The sequence below is a fragment of the Dendroctonus ponderosae genome, unplaced genomic scaffold, assembly GCF_020466585.1.
Source record: "Dendroctonus ponderosae isolate FM_Combo_2020 unplaced genomic scaffold, Dpon_F_20191213v2 Dpon_F_20191213_8, whole genome shotgun sequence".
NCBI classification, from domain to species: domain Eukaryota; kingdom Metazoa; phylum Arthropoda; class Insecta; order Coleoptera; family Curculionidae; genus Dendroctonus; species Dendroctonus ponderosae.
This window is the reverse complement of record NW_026019016.1, coordinates 2,940,918-2,961,924: the sequence shown is the minus strand read 5'-3', so window position 1 is coordinate 2,961,924 and position 21,007 is coordinate 2,940,918. Positions and strand designations below refer to the sequence as shown.

The 21,007-nt window shown below is 35.3% G+C and overlaps 4 protein-coding genes and 1 long non-coding RNA gene across 8 annotated transcripts in view; 3 read left to right on the top strand and 2 right to left on the bottom strand.

Annotated features, from left to right (window-relative positions):
* The first annotated feature begins 237 nt into the window (after positions 1–237).
* LOC109535408 (queuine tRNA-ribosyltransferase accessory subunit 2) lies at positions 238–1,599 on the top strand. The gene has a single exon (XM_019901316.2). It carries the CDS (start codon positions 331–333, stop codon positions 1,558–1,560), a length of 1,230 nt encoding a protein of 409 aa, XP_019756875.1. The 5' UTR covers positions 238–330; the 3' UTR covers positions 1,561–1,599.
* Positions 1,600–6,158: 4,559 nt separating this feature from the next.
* Positions 6,159–11,991, top strand: LOC109535416. 2 transcript variants are annotated; one of them, XM_019901329.1, is made up of 3 exons: positions 6,159–6,278; positions 11,009–11,119; positions 11,242–11,991. In XM_019901329.1, the coding sequence occupies exons 1-3, from the start codon at positions 6,264–6,266 to the stop codon at positions 11,377–11,379; spliced, it is 264 nt and encodes an 87-aa protein (XP_019756888.1). In that variant the 5' UTR covers positions 6,159–6,263; the 3' UTR covers positions 11,380–11,991. The 2 variants fall into 2 exon arrangements, with proteins under 2 accessions (XP_019756888.1, XP_019756886.1); XM_019901327.1 differs by lacking the exon at positions 6,159–6,278 and adding an exon at positions 7,204–7,380.
* LOC109535417 lies at positions 9,391–10,095 on the bottom strand. The gene is made up of 2 exons (XR_007282110.1): positions 10,012–10,095; positions 9,391–9,958 (listed from the first exon to the last, which is right to left on the bottom strand). It is a non-coding gene; the product is annotated as an uncharacterized LOC109535417 (long non-coding RNA).
* Positions 11,992–12,048: 57 nt separating the features above from the next.
* LOC109535415 (peroxisome assembly factor 2) lies at positions 12,049–15,587 on the bottom strand. 2 transcript variants are annotated; one of them, XM_019901326.2, is made up of 9 exons: positions 14,529–15,586; positions 14,255–14,478; positions 13,800–14,202; positions 13,582–13,749; positions 13,376–13,522; positions 13,142–13,315; positions 12,960–13,089; positions 12,711–12,850; positions 12,049–12,251 (listed from the first exon to the last, which is right to left on the bottom strand). In XM_019901326.2, the coding sequence occupies exons 1-9, from the start codon at positions 15,397–15,399 to the stop codon at positions 12,094–12,096; spliced, it is 2,415 nt and encodes an 804-aa protein (XP_019756885.2). In that variant the 5' UTR covers positions 15,400–15,586; the 3' UTR covers positions 12,049–12,093. The 2 variants fall into 2 exon arrangements, with proteins under 2 accessions (XP_019756885.2, XP_048524980.1); XM_048669023.1 differs by lacking the exon at positions 12,049–12,251 and having other exon boundaries at positions 12,741–12,893; positions 14,529–15,587.
* Positions 15,588–17,290: 1,703 nt separating this feature from the next.
* The window catches only part of LOC109541491, a gene marked incomplete in the record, with an annotated part of 32,147 nt that continues 28,430 nt past the window's right edge, over positions 17,291–21,007 (top strand). Inside the window, 2 exon segments of one of the 2 annotated variants that reach the window (XM_048669462.1) lie at positions 17,291–17,472; positions 17,526–17,688. In XM_048669462.1, coding sequence (XP_048525419.1) covers positions 17,574–17,688 — 115 coding nt within the window. 2 annotated transcript variants of the gene reach the window in all.

Genomic DNA, 21,007 nt, shown 5'->3' with positions numbered 1-21,007 from the left:
TTCTTTACCAGCGTTTAATGGGAATTACGAACTGGAGCATAATGAAATAATTTAAACTGTTCGTTGCGTTAATTTGTTATTCTTTCCTTCGAATTAATTTTATTAATCAAAATAAGTTTGTTCTAGTTCAAGACTCGTTTGTGTAGAGTAAGGATTAGTAACGAAAAGTAAGCGCCCTCAAACCCATTAAATATCCACGCTGTACGTTTGGTTGCCTAAAACAATCAGCTGATTAATGCCAAAATTTTCAAAACAAAATATTTCACACCTGTTCTGTTTCATCCGGTTTTGTGTTCACTTTTTCATATCAGCTACTCGAAGCAGTAAATCATGAAGTTCAATGTAAAAACTGTTTTGCAACGCTCCCCTAGACTTGGAGAACTGAGTCAAATCGCTGGTAAGCTCGACGTTTGTCTGGAGACCCCGTTAGCGCTCCTTCACACGCAGGCGGGCCACATTCCCCATATAACCCATGAGGTTCTTAAGCTCGTCACTCAAGAGCCCCATTTTCTTCAGATTCCAGTGGTCAGCATGCACAACTATCTGGAAGCTATCCATTTATACGATGGACGAGTGGCTGACTTTGTGGGCAGCAAAGACAGTTTAACGTGCGTAACTTTGAATGATCCCTCAAATTTGATGAAACAGGGCCATCACAATAAGGATAAAGTGCCGATATTCACCAAGCGGGGCAAAGTGCTGTATGACAGTGAAAACTACATGGATATGGTGGAGAAACTTAGGCCTGATATGTACATAATCCTGAGTGATGGAGACACCAACATGACCAGCTCCAATAAGCGCGTGTCGAAAGCAGTGGAAAACACCGTCAGTTTCAACCAGAGGTGTATAGAGCGGCACAAAAAATCTGAGAAGCTTAAGGACGCATTCGTAATCGCGCCCATTGCTGGCGGCTACTGTGTGAAATCACGTAAACAATGCCTGGAACTTCTTTCGCCAAACGAGCCAGATGTTCAGGGATATCTCATTGATGGGCTGCATAACAATGGGCCGGAAGTTGAGCTAATTTCCTTCAGCGAAGTCAAGCCAATTGTGGACTACGTGATATCCAAGTTGCCCCCCGGAAAACTGCGAGCAATTCAGGGCTGCTGGAGCCCCCTGAATATCATCAAACTAGTGAACAGTGGAATCGACATTTTTGATACGTCCTACTGCCGAATTTTGACTGAGCGATCTGCTGCCTTGACTTTTGCCATTGATGCTGGCGAAGCATCAGAGTCCTATGAAATCAACCTGAGACATGGTAAATTCAGCGAAGACTTTCAACCCGTGCTCAAGGAGTGTAAATGTGTCGCTTGCCAGGGCTACTCAAGAGCCTACATCCACCATTTGTTAACCGTTCAAGAACTGCTCGGATCAGTGCTGATAATGGTGCATAATATTCATCACATGCTGAGATTTTTCCAAAAAATCAGGGACAGTGTAAGGGAGGATAAGCTGAATGAGTTGGAGGACAGAGTGGCTGCGCAGATTAAATTGTTGCATTGCCACAAGGAGCAACTTGCGAGCAGTGAATTGTCTAGGAATAGCACAGAATAAATGTAAAGCATACATTAAATTTTAAGTGCTTTATACAAATGCAAGGTTTTTTAGATATTTTCCCAGAGTTCCAAATTATAGTGTTTATAGACTCCAAAAATCTTTAACCAAATACGGTTGCATTCTTTCTGAACCAGAGGGATTTTTTGGTTCTTAGATCGCCATATCTGGGCCCTACCTTATGTGGTATCAGTTGATTTATTAACATAGGAATTGTTAAACAATCATCAATAGTAACAAAAGAACTGGTGCTCATTACGGTTATCATTAATGTACATTTAAATTATGTATTAAATTGCGCGCAAGACGGATTTTCTGCACAAACAACAACAAAATTCCTCGTCTTATTTTTGCAGACAGTTTCGAAACATCGCCATTAATGATTGATTGCATTTTTGGTGATAATCGGGCGTTTGCATCTGTGCCGGTCCCTCCGCTTCGCCAATTATCAATTTAGTCGATTTTCCAATGTTACCATATTCATATATCGCTTGGTCAACGCTCATTATGTAAAAGCTATTTCAGCGCGATCCAAATTTCCAAAATTTCATTCTAAGTAAAACTTATCTATTTTTCCGTTATCTGCCTCAAACTTTCCAGTTGCTACAGACGATATGAAAGATTGTTACAAAAAAACGTCTTAAATAAGACGATGAGTCACGAGCCAAGCCGGTTGATAGCATGCACAAATATCGCCAATGTAAATTACGTAATCAGGCTTACTTAAAATTGAAAGGAGACCAACCACAAATTATTATACATGGAGATTTGAGGCATTAAATTGTGATCATATGATGGATCATCCCACGAGCTGCAGATTTCGACAATTACTCGCATATCCAAAAATACCAATTTATGTGACAAAAATACATTTTTATCAACATTAACACCGCTTTCAGTGAACACTTTGAAAAATTAAAAAAGTGTTTGGGATTTAATTTGCTTTAACACGAAAAGGTACAAGAAAATGCCATCATTTCAGGAACAAATTGAGTTAGTTTGGGTTAGTGCGCGCTCCCTTCTGGATAGATAATTAAAAAGCACATCCTTTGGAAATATTTCCTTGAGAAATACTGGCAGTTTTTATACCAAAAATTTAATTTTAACATATTTTTTAGTTTTACTCCGATTTGATAAGATTAGGCCCATAGACTCAATCATCCATTTTTCGGAAATTTTCATCCAAAATTAGGCGAAAAATAAAAATCATCAGTATTGAGCACTTTAGGGAAAGTGTATTTCTCTGAATTTTTACCTTCTCCCAGTGGCGTACCCAGGTCGATCTCATCATGTACAAAATGCCTGAAAAGAGCACTTCTTTGAAGCTAAGAAGGTTCGCTTGGTAGCAAAATGCAATGTAAAAATCGCTAAAAAAATCTTTAGTTTTGACCAAAAAAGTGTTTTTCACTAAAAAAATACAGCAAAAAGGTCAATATATGGTCAAAATAAATGCCCCCAAAGAAGTTTCCTAAAAAAATTCTCCACTAATCCAGAGCAGAAAAACTAAACGCGCATCGGAGGTTCTTATGGGAACGCAACTTCCGTAACCACAAAAATCGCTCCATTTTCACTCACAGAACTCCAGCAAAGTACCACAAGAAGCCGGAATCTATTTGCAAAAAAAACTCACTAAAACCCGCCTATTAATTTTTGCAAAGTTAACAGTTGGAATAAACAATTTGAAAAAAATTCGAATTTTAGGCGACTTTTACGAAATTTTCAGCACCTTCGGGAAACGAATGTTTTTTAAATATGTTGAAAATTTCATACTCTTGCTTGCTTTAGTTCGGAAGTTGCCGATTTATAAAGAGAGAGTGCAGTTGAGTATAAACATTCATCGTGACCGATGGCAGAAACAAATTTTGCTAGATTTCCGCACCATCTGATAAAGAAGTACTTTACACATATTTGAAGCGAAATGTTACTTTTTTTCAGAAAAAGCGAAATTTATACATTTTCTATTTATTTTTGGCAATTTTTCAAGAACCATTAGAGCTAAAGCACTCGTTTCATACCAATGAATAGAGAATTTGAAACTTCATTTACCAAGCAATTTACGTGGATGTTCTCAAGGACTCTAATTTTTTTCAACTGGAAATCTGTCGTTAATACGGCCTATGAAAAAATAACAATTCTTACGAAACTTTTAGCATCTTTGGGATCAAATGTTGCTTGTTTTAGTTCGGAAGTTGCGCATTTATAAAGAAGAGAGTGCAGTTGAGTATAAACATTCATAGTGATGGATCGCAGAAACAAATTTTGCTAGAGTTCCGTAAAATTTGAGAATAACCTCACACATATTTCAAACGAAATATTCGTTTTTTTACACAAAAAGAGAAATTTACACATTCTTTTTTTTTGGTAATTTTTCAAGAACCAGCAGAGCTAAAGCACTCGCTTCATACCACAGAACAGAGAAATATTGGAATATTACATTTTTGACTCGTTTTTTAACATTAAGTGGACCTTCTCAAGGACTCTAATTTTTCAGGTGAATATCTGTGGTAAATTCGGCCTATCAAAAAAAAAAACAATTTTTTGGAAATTTTTCTCCAAAAAAGGTCGACAAATAAAAAATTATCAGAAGCGGGCTTATTGAGCTATTTAGGGAAAATGTTTCATTTTTTCTAATTTTTGGCCTCCCGTTTCCAATGGCGTACTCAGGATTAGGCCATTTACGAATCTCGCAAAAAATTCTTAGTTTTTGACCCCTCAACGTTTAACATTATTTTTTGCGGTCAAATACTGTTTATATTGCCAAAATAAGTGTCTTAAAGAGTTCAGAAGTTTCCTCAAAAAATTCTCATCTGATCCGCAGAAATTGAATTTGAAAAATCAAAAGCGCACTCCAGCTCCTTCCGAAGGCTCAACTTCCGTAACCCTCCAAAACGCTCCAGTTTCACTAACAAAAATTCTGCATAGTATTACGAGAAATTTATCGTAAATCCAAGCTAAAATCCGGAATCGTTTTGCAAAAACCCTCCGCACTCTTCAAATAACCCACAAAACTCGCCTGTTTGAGCAAAATCAGGATTTTAGGCGAATTTTACGATATTTTTAGCACTATTGGGATCGAATGTTTTTTAAAAATGGTGAAAATTTCAAACTGCTGCTTGCTTTAGTTCGGAAGATGCGCATTTTTTAAGGAGAGACCACAGTTGAGTATAAACATTTATGGTGATCCATCGCAGAAACAAATTTAGCTAGATTTCGGCACCATTTGATAGAGGATTACTTAACACATTTTTCTCTCACAAGAAGGAAAATTTCAAGATTATTTTTACTTTCGCGCAGTTGATATCAAACATGATGCCTTTTTGGTAACTTTTCAAGAACGATTAGAGCTACAGCGCTCGTTTTCATACCACTGAATAGAGAATTCGAAAAACCATTTACTTAATTGGCAGGTTTTAGCTAAAAGGCGAAATTTAATGCGTAAATGGAAACGTAAAACTTTAATGTTGTATGACTCAACTGTATATGTAGATTGTACATTTTTAAATGACTCTTCAATTTTTCATTAGAAACAGCCGGATAAACTTAAAAATACTTTCGGTCCCTACAGAATTGCCAGGAGAAAAATTGAGTAGACGAAACATTCGCGATTTATCGAAGATAATGAAGAAGGCAATCATGGCGCGTGGACGCCAGCCAAAATGATCGTGTTTTTGTTTGGGGACTCTTCAAATATGGTGTGTGTCATCCACATTTTGAATGATAAGAAACTCGTTTGTCTGAGCACTCATTAATCCAAAACGTGCGTATCTGGAACGGTGGATAGAATTACAAAAGGCACAATCAAGAACATTAGATGGGAAATAGAAATGAAGAAATAGAAAGTCCAAAGGAACAACATGGATAATGTTGGTATGGCAGACTTTTATCCACCCACACTTATAAGTCAAATTTCGAAATAGTTAATTAAGCAGTTTCACATGCTACTAATGAGTGTGATAAACTTTTTGAGTTTCCAGACAACAATCGAGTGGAATTATATCTAGCACGAGTGTAGAATGTGGCTTTGGTTGCTAGCTAGTCGATTCGTCAGCAATAATGAGTCAACGTCTCACGACAATGAATACTAGGAGGCCAAATAAAAATCTAGTACTATCTACTTCATACCTCACATTATTATCTTAATCAGGTACTTTATTTTATAATAGGTTCCCACATTTATTTCGGCCTTCAACAACTACCTGCCTTCAAATGTTTAACCAGGACACATATAAATATTCCGCACTTTATTTATTTTATTCCGTTCTATTGCAATGAGCTGCTTGAACGCAAGAATAAACTAGTATTTAGACACTTTTCCTACAGTGCTAAAGAGCTTAGCTTTTGCTAACTAGCAAATATTTGAATTCTTGCGATCATCTGAAATGTGGGTTGAAATTTCATAGAATTTGAACTAAAAATCCCTCTCTAGTTGTAAGTCCTGCAAAAGAACTGGTCAAAAAAGCGTGCAATTTGTCTTTCCTCAAGCCATTTTCAAATATTGAGCAGCAATTTTTGGGTGATTTTTGAGCATACCGGATAACTGGCTAATTAATTTGTGCCCATGTGATAAGTTAAACCCCCTCTCAATAATATTTCACATATAAATTGGGAAACGTGTTCAATCAGGATCATATCACAGTAGCAGTTCGAGTCTAGTGTCTTCAAGCTGGTGTTTCTTTTTCAACTGCAAATTTGTAAATTTGGAGATGTTTCGCTTGAAGGTGAGTCCAAAAAGCTGATTTAAGCGAAAAAAATAGAATAATTTGTTCAAAAACTCACTGAACAATGAATTTTTCAAGGAAATCCAGTCTGTTTCTTATTAAAGACTTATTTTATATATTTTCATTGCTCTACTTCTCTTGTTTATGGAAGCATGATTTCAACTCCTTAACTAATTCGTCATAAAGAAAATTACAACTTTTCACGCTTTCATACTATTTTGTTTGATATTTCTTTTTTAGTTGAATTCATTTCATAAAACATGCTAATTATCAATAGATATAAAATAGCTCAGCAAATGAGACTCAAATTATAAATTTCAAGCAAAAACACGTTAACTGAACTTCCATAATTCTTCGATTATCTTTTTATTTTTTTTGCAAAGTTTGCGAAAAAATAATATCAATTCATGCAGAATCTTAACAAGAATTGAATAATTTAAATCCGTCCCGAATGAATAAATGGAGAAAATGCACTAATACATTATTCCAAACATTGTATAAATGTGTTCGCATTTGCTAGATAGGAATAACCTGAACGAAGAAGCTCCGGTATCTTCAACAATAGAAATTGGTGCCAACCGGTGAAAAAGTCGAAAATTTTCCATTTTCCCAACTCTTCATTGAAATAACCGCAGCAAAGCAACTGCTTTCTCTGTACCTTCTTTTATGTGATTCTGATAAAATAATTGAAAACGGAGACAAATCAAAATCACGTTTTGGCTTGCAACTGATCATTTCAAATAAACATTTTGAAAACTCTCTTTTTCTACTCAAAACTAGAATGAGGCCCAGTACAGTGAGCGCATTATCCAACATATTGGCCATGTCTTAGCTGGCTGATCTCTTGTTCCACATGACAACTAGCCAAAGTGTGGCTGTTATCACACAAAGTGTAATTAAAACGAGACCAATTAACATTTAATGAAATTATTATATTTAAACGCAACTGCTCTTCCTTGATGGTTATTCGTGATTCGATGCTGGAGCGTATATTTGCTAAAGTTCGGAGGCGATACGGAATACGGTGATCTAAGATTGTTCGTACATGTTTCAAATTTACCTACTTGCTTAGGAGATTGGATTCAACATGGGTTTTATAAAGGTACGTTTACTCATTGTCTTGAAAGCATCATTATTGTTTTATATTTTCGTAATTGGGTTTTCAAAGTTTGTTTTTTATCTTCGATTTCTTTTGTTCCCCATTTTAGTGGAATTCATATTTGTAGTCTTTCCTGTATTCTGATTAATTAGTTTCGTCCATAAGCATCTTGCTCATTTTGTTGTTGTTTTCACTACATTTTTTCAAATTTTCTGTGTATATTCAGTTCGGTTTGTTAGCTGGCGAATTCTTGTTCAAAGAAATAAATGGCAAAAATTGTAAACTACGCGTTCTTTTATTCTTTGTCATATCGCTGTTACAGTTATAATTTACAAAAATCACAGACAAACTTGGATAAGATGAAGACTTAGCAAGAAACATTTATTGGCTAAAAACTAGGTAAATCACGGGAATAAGATTGGAATATTAAAAGTTTTTTGATATAGAGACCATTTCAAATTGCCAACAGAACAGTTCAAATAGAAAAAACCTGCAAAATAAAAAAGTCTCGTTTTCGTCTTCAACTAAGCAATTATTTAAATCATTGGCTGATTTTTGAAAACTTTATCCAAATTAATCAAAAACGCAAAATGAAGAAACCGTGTTTTAAGATCGAGAAGAAACGATCATTCTGTCACTCAAAATCTAACAAAATAATTTATACTTTTTTTCTTCAAAAAAAAACGCACGAAGGAAAAATATGAATTACCGTAGTTTCAATACTTCGTCTTACCGTTCGATTTTCTTTACTTTCGTTAATTTATATTTTAGGTTTTCCACAAAATTAAAATTCAATTTATTTATGATGCACCAAACATTAAAAAAACAGAGAAAAACTTGGATAAGATAAAGAATTAGCAAGAAACATTTAGTGGCTAAAAAACATGTAAGTCACGGGGAAGAGATTGCTATAGTTAGTGTGAAAATTAGTTTTTTGATATACAAATAAATGCAAATTTCAAACAGAATAAACTGCAAAATCAAAAAATTTCTCGTTTGCTTCTTGACCTAAGCAATTACATAAATAGCTAGCAGATTTTTAGAAACTATGACCATATTAATCAATAACGCAAAATGAAGAAACCGTGTTTTAAGATCGAGAAGAAACGATCATTCTGTAACAAAATACTTCATACTTTTTTTCTTCAAAAAAAAAAACGCACGAAGGAAAAATATGAATTACCGTAAAACCCTGAAAGAAAATAAGTTTTTTATGTTAAGAGAAACATACAAAACTCAGGTCTCCAGCTGAAAAAAAGCTAAAAACTGCAACATAAAAAGTCTCGTTTGCTTCGTGATCTAATCAGTTCCACAAATAACTAGCAGATTTTAGAAGATCACCATATTAATCAATTGGACATTGAAGAAACAATATGTTCGTAGATTGAGAAGAAACGACTATTCTATAACTCAAAATGCAACAAAATCTTTAGCGAAAATGCTAAAATTGAATATTCCATATCCAATTGGTTTATTCAATATGTTGAATTAAATTGGTAACTTTGTATTTATCCTACGATTAGAAGTAGGTTTACCTATAAGTACAATAACTGAAGAAATCCCGAAAAAGTAGATTAAACAATTAAATAAACCCATCAATTAAGGCTGATGAAATATAAAAAAAAATCTCAAGAGCTTTGCTATCGCATCGGTTAAATTCCAATTGCAATCATGGAAAGTATTGAGTTCATCTCACAGGTTAAACATCCGGGTTTTTCCTTTTGAATGTGAGAGGAACAAGGCAGATTTCGCCTAATTCTGCACCAGAAAGAGAATACCACTGCAGTTAGTAAAATTAAAATTTGCCAACATCTGCCCAACTGCATTGGCTGCCTTATCTAGGCCACACCTCCAACAGTTGATGTATTTTTTCTTATTCTATACGGGGCTTAGGTATGGATCTTCCTTGTTGCACTCATAGATATATTATTCGCCAGCAAAAGTTCGTTTACCAGACTGGTAAACCACGTAACTTAATTGGCTTTTTACATCATACAAGAAAACAAAAAGCGGTTCATTGGGAGAAATTTATTATTGTTTGCTATTTTTATAAAGCAGTTTATTACCCTCATTCGGTTTGCCATCAGTTGGCTTCTTGACTCCCAAGTTTATACAAGCAAAGATCTGATTATTTTGACTAATCAGGCAGTTCTTAAAAAACTGTAGTATTAGAAGCGATAGATTGACTAACAAGTAAAGTTAGTAGAGTAAAAATATGTGATTTAGGACTCACTAAATGTATCTAATTATTAAGCCGCATGCGGAAATCAAATCATAATAACTTAATCTACATTTGCTAATAATACATAAACAAGAAGACAAACATCGTAAATTATCTGGGCAGCCACGCGTTTGACTCGTGGGGTTTGAACTTGTGCGATTCTCATCCAAACTTGCTTCTAAAGACGAAATGTATTTAAAAATAAACCACATTGTCGACAAAAAATGGCCAATGAGAAGACAAAGTGAAAAAATGGTTCTTTAATCAACCCCAGACACATTAAATAATTTGTTCCCGATTATAAAACTCGCAAACAACTAATTATTTATAATGACCGTGATAAGACGCCTGAGGTTCAAACTAAAAATACAGTTTCGACTAATCGGACTAATTCGCAGCCTTTGATAACTCACCCTGTGAAATAATTAGTAGGAGTTTAATTCAAATGCGACTTTTCCACACATACATCAATTGCGTGATCCGTCCCTGAACTGCCCAATCTGAGACAATTTAATCGCTTTTATAATGTTAATCGAACCCGGACTTGATCCTAATTTCACGGAACACGCGCATTCCAGTAGAAGTCTATGAATTTGATCGTTACCCTCTGTTATATACCAAATTCATGTTAAATGAAATCATCCTTAAACCATCTTTTCATCAAGTTTGAAATGGGAAATTTTGGAATATTTTAATGTATCTTGGAAAAATCCTGGTTTGTCTGTATCATTTCCAAGCTGCGTTAGACCATGCATGTTTTTTGTACTTTTACAAACGTCTAAGATCTTTACTCTGTAATACCATACACAATTTATGTTAAATGAAAGTTCAAAATTGAAAATTGTGTTTTCTCTTTAATTTTTTTAGGGAAAAAATTGTCTTGTATGGAAATTTTGTCTATTTCATTTTTTTTGCAAAAATCTAGGTTCACATATTTTCAAAGCTCCGTTAAACCTTCCTTGAGTGTTTTTCTACTTCCTCAAACGCCTTACATGTTACATGTAAACAAAACATTTGTTATGAAATCGTTTAAAACTGATTTGATTGGCTTCAAACTATAAAAATTTTAAAATTTTCTCAAACCAGAACACAAACATTCGAAAGCAACTTCTTCAAATCGCTAAATTATTTTAAAAACTAGCCCTGTTTTGAAAACCAAATTGCAAAACTTTGACTGTTTACCACGCGCTCGATTTTGGAACTAATTACATTAATTAATCAAGAGATAGTGTAGGCGTAATTGTTCAGATGAAACTAAAGTTCATGTTTTCTGCAAAGATAGTCGATAATTGGGGTATAACCCTAATTAAAATTTATTTAAATTGACGATTTCAAACATTCTCCGATCGATTTCGGGTGCAAAATGTATGTAGTAACGTGTACAGAAATTGTATGAGATTTTTCTTTCAGATACATCTTTTGGTCAGCTTCTTAGCCCTGCTAGCGATCATTACTCTAATTCAGGCTGCGCCTCAACCAGCAACTGAATGGGACCGACACAACAATCCATGCGTTTATGATGTAAGCATGCTTAGAACTATTTGGATATTTGCAGATTTCATAGTCGATGAATCATTCCAGCATTTTGATTAAAGCGCACGCAAAATGTTATTTTTACCCTAAAAATTTTGAATTTTTTGCAGGACTTTAAGGTAGAAGTTTGCCAATTTTGTGCAAAATTGACAAAGTCCCCAATTGTGTACCCCATGTGCTGCAACAGCGAGGATAACGTATACGAGTGGTGCAACAAATACATCAATTATGGAGGAAGGATTAATTAAGGAACATCGGGCATGATCACTTTTCTCAGGAAAAGTGAAAAATATGGCCCGATGGCTCCCACACCTTTAGGGCTCAATCTTCAAAGCTAGTTTTGCTGTTGTGATTAAAGACGTACCTACACGTGTGATATAATTAAAATCCTCAACAGTTGGTGTATGTATAGTTCGTTTTCATCAGGCAACAAGCTGCTTTAGAATAATGTATTCCCCAAAATCGCTTGTTCAGCTCAGTGCAAAAGGGCGAAAATTTTCAGTGCAGTAATGGAGAAAATGTGACTTCACTTCAGCTAGATGCCAACTAACCCAAGTTAGCTAATGTAACTTGTTCGTGTATGCTAAATTAGTATATTTTTTTGCAATAACCATGCGATATATGTTTACTTACTTTAAGAATCAGCACACTTATTATACGTAGGGATTAGAGCCCATTTAAGTGGCTTTAGTTGGATACCAACTTATTATTGAAAATATGCGGCTGTGAAAATGATTTTTATAATCTTGGATGAATGTCATTGCAATGCAAGCAATCAAGTTGCAACGTTCTGTTGCCTCTACTTATTTAAGCCTTATTTATTTTTGTATGTTTTTAAAAAATAAATGTTTGTAGAAAAATGCGGCTTTGCTGTTCCCTCCAACTAGTTGTAGCAAAGGAAGACGAAATAAAATGAATTCAAGATAAAAAAATATATTATACAAAACAGTGAAAATATGCGCTTACTTGGACGCATCGGCAGTAAGCTCACGCTTCAACTTTTCAAAATACAACAAATCAACCTCGCTGATCGATGGCTTTACGTCTTCAATGGCCCGGGCAAAATCAGCAGCAGTTACTTCCACATGTTGATCTGTGAATTCTTCTGCATTTAAGGCATCTGGAATAAATTTCAGCATTTAATCAGTTAAATATAAATTTAGCCAGTTTATTTAAGTTACACAAAAGTATTTTTCTAATTTAATCAGGCCTTTGCGCAACGATAAGCACTATTCATAGAAAAGAAGGTCGAAACATTATCGGCTAAATGCAAGTGAACCACCAACTCCTGCTCCTTAAGATGATCTAGGAAGTTGCGATAAGGACGCAACAGTGACGTCTGTGGAGTTTTTTAATCAAATAAAGAAGGCCGTAAATACTACAGAGATAACAATGTTATAAAATGTAGTGAACAATAATTGACCCATTTGGGGTCTAAGTTGAAGTAAATAGACGACTCAAGTCAACATTTATGTACTTTTTTGCGCTAAGAAATTTTGAATAACAATCAACGACCTGAATGAAAAAATCAAGTAAAGCTTGAGGATTATTTCGGCTTTAAATAGGACAATTTACCAACCTCTTTCGATCCTGTCGATAAGCCTTTTGGCCGCAGAGGACCAAGCAGTCGAACAAATACCATACAAATCGGCCCCGGTGATATTTTTCGGGCAACTTGAGACTATTTCCTGTGGATCGACATCTGAAGCCAATTTGAATCTAAACGTATCAAGTATTTACTGTTTATACCGTAGTCCAATATCTTCCAAATAAAATCAAACAATTTTCCCATTAATCACAAACCGAGTCAAAAATTGCATTAACTCACTTTTTGGTCAAAGCCTGCATGACTGAAACTTTTGAGCCTTCCTCAGTACATGGCCCCACATACAACAGCTTATCGAATCTTCCAGGTCGTAATAAGGCTGGATCTATCAAATCCGGCCTATTCGTCGCCCCTAAATTATCGCTCGTTATCTCAAATTCCCAATCGGCTAACAAAAAAATCACCTATAATAAATAATTTAGCCCCATTATTCAGACCATCCATTTCAGATAGCAGTTGGGACACAACGCGATCCATGACTCCTCCAGAGTCGCCTGAAAGTCCTCGATTAGGAGCCAGCGAATCCAGTTCGTCAAAAAATATTATACATGGCGAGGCCTGTCGCGCCCTTTCAAATACTGGAGAAAAGTGAAACCATGGAATACCGTGTTAAATAATCGCAGTCTCATTAAGCCCACCTTCCCGGATGTTTTGCTCAGATTGCCCCACATACATATTCAGCAATTCAGGCCCTTTAACCGTTAGAAAGCAAAGACTGCATTCAGTAGCCACCGCTTTGGCTATGAGTGTTTTTCCGGTCCCTGGAGGTCCAAACAGGAGAATGCCTGCAGAAATCTGAATATTGAGCTTCAAAACTCTATGGAATCAGTTAAGATGAACTAACCAGATCGTGTGAGGCCAGATTTTTTAAACAAATCTGGACGCCGGAGAGGCAGGTTAATAGTTTTCATTATCTCCTCCTTAACATTATTTAGCCCGCCAATATCCGACCACTGGACTTTGGGTACTTTTGGAGCCCCCAGGCTCTCATTGTAGTTCGACTGCATAAAATCTGAGATAAAACATCTAAATGAATATCTCAACAAGAAAATTCAAACTTGCCTACGGCTTTCTCCAAGTCATCTTTATCCAGCGCAATTTTGCTGCATTGTCTAGTTGCTTTGTGAAAAATGTTTTCTGCGTAATACACTAAAGCGCTCAGGTCTTCAAAGTAAAATCCATTTGTTTTGCTTGCCACGTCCTTTAAATTAACCCCAACTTCGAGTTCAATGTCGTTTTTCTGCAAAATCCACTCCAGGATGAGTTCCCTTTCTGTATCATTTGGTGAATCGATTTTAAAAATTTCCAAAAACATCCGTTTCAGCTCAGCCGGAATTTCTTTGGAACTGGTGCAACAAAATAAGATGACTGGAAAGGCATTATTTTGGAACAGATTGTTCACGTATGTTGTGAATGAGCTAATCAGTCTTTGGTCGTAATGGCCTTCCGAGTTTTTGCCGAAGTTCTATAAAAACTTGAACATTAGAGGCAAGTAGAGTGTTGCTTAGAAAACAAACCTCGAATCGATGTAGACCTACAATGCACGGAGCTGCCATTTTAGCAGCAAAAAATACATTGTTCATTTTCGATTCGCTCTGAGCGTAAGCGTTTGCTGTTAAATTAAAGTTGCTTACTTTAATGTAGTGCATTCCAGATTTCTGAGCTAATGAGCTTAATAAAGTATCTTTTCCACATCCTTCCTCGCCTTGCAATAAAAAAATTGGCTTGAGCCCGAGGTTTTCTGCAAAAAAAACCATCAGCTGCTTTATTTTTATTGAATGTTTTGCTTACTGCTCTGCAAAAATGGGGATATTGCTCTATCTAGTTTCTCCATGTATAAATGTAAACCATTTGGGCAAATTGCTACTGCTGACAAGCTTTTGGTGCCTTTAAGAACTGCCCGAGACCCTAGAAGGCTGGTTTTTGGTATAAACCCTTGACTATTGGGCCCTTGCTTTATTGCGGTTTCTCCAATTGCACAAAACTGTTCTTCTTCAGTCTCAGTTCCTTCCAATCGAATTTTAGTACATTTGAAATACAACGTATCCATGCTGTTAGGTTTAAGGTTTCCATAAAAGCACTCCTCGCTGAAGCATTTGATGTTTACACATACAACATCGTCTTTTCTTATTAACTTTGGTAACGTGAAATAGCCCTGAATCAGTTTGTCTATAAAGGCATTGCTGAGGTTGAAAGCACTTGTTATTAAGGACAGTTCAATTTCCTGAGCAAACTTGGCTTGCAGCGAGCTGGGTTTTATCAGTTTGGCTTGAACAGCCCCTTTGGCTCGTTGGAAGTTATTGTAGAAAAATGTACTGGATACACATAGGACATCTTTTCTGCACAGTAAATCTGGTATTGCCACTACCCGCCTGACCGTTCCAGAGTCTTGATGATGGATTGAAAGTATTCTATCACTAGGATAAATGTTGTCAGGATGCACTATAACACAGTTGTTGATATCACAGTTACTTTTTGGCCAGTTGTTCACAAAGTTCCACAAGACACTGTCCGACAAAGTTTCGACTACATATTTGGTATGCCGCTTCAGGACTGAGTGGTACTTGAAGTACATGTAAATCACGAAACCCCAAGGGCTGCAGTTGGGGTACAATAGATGCGAAATGTAAAACACTGTACTTAAACACACTTTACACTGCATGATAGATCAGCTGGATTGTTTAAGAATTATTTTTATGTCAAAGAAGGGGCTTAACGCGGGGTGTGAAACTAATAAATGTTGACTGTCGTGTATTGTTTGCGGCAAATTTGTTTAAAATAAGTGTATATACAAAATTTAAGGTTATAGTTATGTTTACCTTTGTCAATGTCATAGAGTCAAAGTGTTGTCGATGCAACGTTGCCCAGCTTTGACTTTTGACTGAACAGTTAAGAAAAATTAGGGGTGGATTTTACGAAAAAATATCGATTCAAGCAAAATTACTCGAATTCTACATAACTTTTGTTTCAAAGAAGCAAGGAATGCAACGATATTATTGAAGAACTCGCTGCATGCGTTAGATTCAAAATACTTGATGTTTTTGGCACATTTAAAGCGGTTTTTGCGCATTTCCAATATTTAACTGACGATTTTTTTCTGATTATAAACCCAGACACTTTAAACGTGCATATTGGGAGCTTCTTAGGTCGAAAGCAATCAATTGAGCTAAAAAAACACGCTTCGAAAATTTTTTGAAAAAAAAGGAATTCTCTCAAAACGCCTCGAATTCCACATAATCTTGATCTGAAGGCGACAAAGGAAGCAACGAGCTGATTGGAAAAAGCACTAGAAGCTTCAAATGCGAAATATTTGACCTTTTCTGCTCAATTTGAGCGGGTTTTGTGGGTTTCCAATCTTTAACCTACAATATTTTCCTCATTATAAACCCGAGCACTTTAGAAAGTGCAGTTGGGAGTTTTTTAGGTCGAAAAGAATAAATTTAGCTAAAAAAACACGCATGTAAATTTTTTAGTTAAGACCGAATATTTCAATAGGGTGGAGGTCGATTTTTTTAAAAAAAGGATTTTTTTCAACATGCCTCGAATTTCACATAATTTTCATCCGAAGACAGCGAAGAATGCAACAAGCTCATTAAAAAAAGAACGCGGAGCTTCAGTTCCAAAATATTTCACAGTTTCCGCTCATTTTCAGCAATTTTCGAGCGTTTGCGATCGTTAATCGACAATATTTTCCTTATTATAGAGCCAAATACTTGATATGCGCATATTGGGGAGCTTCTTGCGACAAAAGCAATCCATTGAACTCAAAAAACACTCATGTGAAATGTTCAGTTTTGACCGAAATTTTCATAATGGTGGGGGTGGATTTTTGAAAAAAATTGAGTTTCCTCAAAATGCCTCAAATTCTACATAATTTTCATTTAGAGGTAGCAAAGAATCCAACGAGTTCATTGAAAAGAGCAATAAATTAATCTAAAAAAGCACGCATGTGAAATTTTCAGTTCTGACCGAAATTGTGAAGACAAATCAATTATCTCAAATGCATCGAATTTTACATCATTTTCATCTCAAGAAGCCGAAGAATGCAAAGAGTAAAAATAAAAATTTGCAAGACGCTTTAGATGCGAAATATTGGAAGTTTTCGGTTTTTGAGCAAGAAAAATTTTCAGTTAAAATGCCGACTTTGAAGCTACAACTTGAACCACAGCTAATCTATTCGTAGATTGAAACAATTTAAATCACGCTTCTTGGGGTGATTAACCGATATTTAATTGAAAACGGTTTAATGAATAAAAAAATAATACATTTGCCTTTTTGCATCACTGGTTGCCAAAAAGAAATCAATTGAAAATTCCTGCAAGCGAAAATGTAAACCTACGGTTATGAGGGTAATAAAGAAAAGCACAAAATTCCATTTAAGGTTTGACGGGAAAATATTCGTGAGTCATCAACTTGTGAGTAAGAACGGGCATTTTTCCCAAACCGTCCTTATAATAAAAAATAATAAATGTTCAGCAGACGCGCAAGTCCCGAAAGTGGCAGGAACAATTTTAAATGAAATAGTTGGGAGAAACACCCTTGTTTGATCGCGATTCAGGGGGTGCGTAGTCCGGAATTTAATTCGTGAGGGTGAATATCGGGAACAAAGGATTGAGCTGGATAAAAGGCGGCAGATCAACAATTTTCATCAATAAAACCTTGCAAAATTGCTTGCAGATTGTCTCTGCCTGGTAGTCGAATTGCGCGTGAGTTTGGACATTCATTTGTACAGGGTGTGAGTGATTAGATACGCCGGTTTCTCGGTTTTTGAATGAATTTGCTATTTAGGATATAAACAGGATTTGTAGCGCTTCTCACGGGAAAAACCCTGCCAACATGGGCTGTAATACAAGCAAGGAAACATCGACAACAGCTAATGAAAACGAAAGTAAGGATCAGAAAATCAATGAAGACAATCAAGAGGAATCAAAAGACAACCACGTTGGAACCGGTAAGTGACAACAATTAATTATGAAATAATCTTGCCATTAACTTATTTGCAAATGTTGAAATCATTCGCTCAATTTAACGGTACTTTAAAGGGATTCAAAATGTAACAGAGTTATTTTACAGAACTTGCATAAAAAGGACGAGGGTAATAAAACGGCAAACAAATCGATTGCCACAGATAAAAATCTGTAATAGAGACAATAAACCAAGTTTGCGAAAATCTTTATATCCCCGGGGAAAATAAAAGGATGACTCGGTCTGGCGTCGGCCAGTCTGGCTTCACGCAATCAACTTCCAGACTCGTTCAACAAGTTCGAATTAAATTATCTTTTCTATGCCAGACAATAAATAATCCCATCGAAAAAATATTCATTTCGTTTCTCCATTTTACGCATCCCCCGATCTGCAATTCAAATTTTTTGCTCCAAATAGAGCATTATCAAGTTCTGGCTCTTTTGTAGCAGAACATCGACACGACGGAAAAAGAAAACTTTCAGATATAATTTTTTAAGAGAGAAACAGGGGTGCATGTATTAGGCAGTATGTTGAAAGAGACTGCATAATAAAATAATCGTCAGACGAACAGAATCCCCAAAAAATCATACAATAAAAATAAGTGTTTTCATATGTAGCAAGCCTCCAAGAAACAGTGCAAACATAGGAAAAACCTCTACCATCTGTGGGTTGAAATTATTCAAAATCCAACGCCCAAAAATTACTCATTTTGTTATTGAGACAGAGTGCAATTTATCAAGGATCTAAATTAGTTTTTGCGAGCAAAACCCCAAATTTTGACAAAAAAAAACCCTGAGTCATCCCAAAGTGTGACTGTAAAAGCGCCTTTTGAATTTTTCATTTTTCATTTCATTTGAATTTAAAATTTGGAAAAATCTGTCTAAACATATTTTTCACGCGGATATTGCAATGAACGTGCTGAAAAATCTGTTGGCCCATGTTCATAATAGTTTTTTCGCACGAAAGAATAGTCAGGCCAAGTATGTTAAATGCAGGGTATATTTCGTGGGCCCTTTAAACAATAATTTGTGAAAAAAACCGTGGAAAGATAGTTCGAGTTAGTAAAACTAGTTAAAGAAGAAAAAGGTGATTTGGCAGACAGGATGGCAACCAGTGGCGTCTTGAAAATGTAATAAAGTAGCTTATTGTATACCTACGTGTTTTAAAAAAATACGAAATTATTCAATGTATTCTTATCCAATTCCAAATGTGTCCGAAATTTTAAACATCGCAAACATACTTTAAAAAACTTTTAGTTAAAAAGTACATTTTTGTAGATTTTTTGCATTCAATGTAGAAACATTTTTGATTGATTCGAAAGTAGTTACAAATTAATTTACTAAAACGGACATTTATTTGCATCTAAAACATCGACATTTTAAAATATTCGAAACTTTCGAGATAAACTAATCCCAATTTCCATCAATCTGCTCACATTTAGCCTTCATTATTCTTTCCAATGCACATAAACAGATTAATTATTTTTTTAGCCGAATTAATTCCATCTACAGGGTGTTTCAAAATTAAGTTGAAACATCTGAGGGTATTCTTTGTAAAAGCAAATAGTTTGATATAAAACGGTTTCAACTCGACCATTAAAGGGATATCGGATTGTCAATGATTTTAACATGTTTCTTATTAGAAACGAAAAGATTTAGAATGCTGAAATTTTGTGGGAGTATTATCGTCATTGAAAGGCGTTGATGCAATATTTTATCAATTTTCGAAAATAATTGGATTCTTCTGAAATATGCTTCTCCACTGGATTTTCTTCAGTAATTTTTTAAACAGCTTGACTGTTTTCAAGCAAAATATTAAAACGTATCTTAATGCGGGCCGAGAAATGGCATTTTACTACAGCCGTTCAATTTTTTTCGTCTGCAATCCATTTTGAAATGCTTCCTTCCAAGGTTAGTTTGATAATTATTTGCTATTAAGAATGAGGTTTCTTTTTTTTGGTTTGCATAGTACTGAAAAACTCAGAAATGAAAAATTGCAAATCTGCGTTATTTCGTTTTTCACAAATCCAAATTAGTGTCCAAAGGAAAAGGAAACTTACATGAAATATAAATTGCACTCAAAATTATGCATCAAAAACTCTCTAAGATGAAAAATGGTGAAATTCAAACTAGAGAATTTGAAGAATGGCCGTAAGAGGCCGAACTAAGAGGGATGCAAATTTACAAAAAAAACATGAAGAAAATCGAATCTTTAGAGAAAAAGTTTACAGCCTGTTTAGGATTGACGAAGATACATTTTATTTGAGAGATTGTGCCCTCAATTTTTTTTTTTAATTTTTCTCCCTAATTAATTAATTAATTCGGGTGAAAATTAAAAATTTAATTATTTAAATTAATTTTTCACTAACCAATCAATAAATTGTGCAGGTTTTGTTTAAAATCTCACTTTCTCTTCTGAATCTCACTTTGACAATTTCATCTGCATTTAAATACACGTTTTTTTAACTTTCAAAAAACAACTCATTCAAAGTTCGCAGTAACTTTGCATGTTAAACAGTAGTTTCACGCACTGTATGTTTAGTTGGTCGTTTAATTATAGATAACGTGACGTAGGTGGCCAGATAATACAATTTGTGGCATTTATGAGAAAATCAGGCCAAACAAAGAGGAGTGAACGCAAACATTACCCATCAAGTTGATATCTAATAACGGGTTGGGTAAATATTAGCCGGATACTGAGCGTGTGGATATTCCGTGAAAATGGGGCGATATTGCGTTTGGAATGCAATAAAATGGTGGATTTAAACCAATCACATTGTAGGCAAAGCGATAAAATGTTCGCAATGAACATATACCTTCCCAAAAAGTGGAAAACTGGTCTCGTAATTTCCAACTACAAAATTTCCTTACCAGGTTTCCTGAATGCTCTAATTACTGACATGAAACCTGCCAGCTTAATGAAGCGTTCAGCCTTTTATTTCCCGGGGTTGGTGTTGTGCGATGATTTTAAATTTTAATTAAGTCTCTGCCGCCTAGATTTTACCTGCTCTATACAACTAGATTAATGGCAGCTTAATTAGCAGTTAATCGAAAAACTGCTTCTTTGCGCACGATTACTTAGTGATGAGAGAGGCAAGATCAAGTTAGTGATCAAGACATTGGATGGAAAAACAGCGGAAAATTCCGCATTATCCAAGCAAGCCAGAAAGGCGACAATGACTCCAATTACTTGGCGTACCAAGCACCAAATGATATACGCCATTAGCTCAAAATGCAGCGGAACGGGACGTAGGAAAAGATCAGCGCAAACCCAGACTATCGAATATTTTTCCTCCAGAATAAATA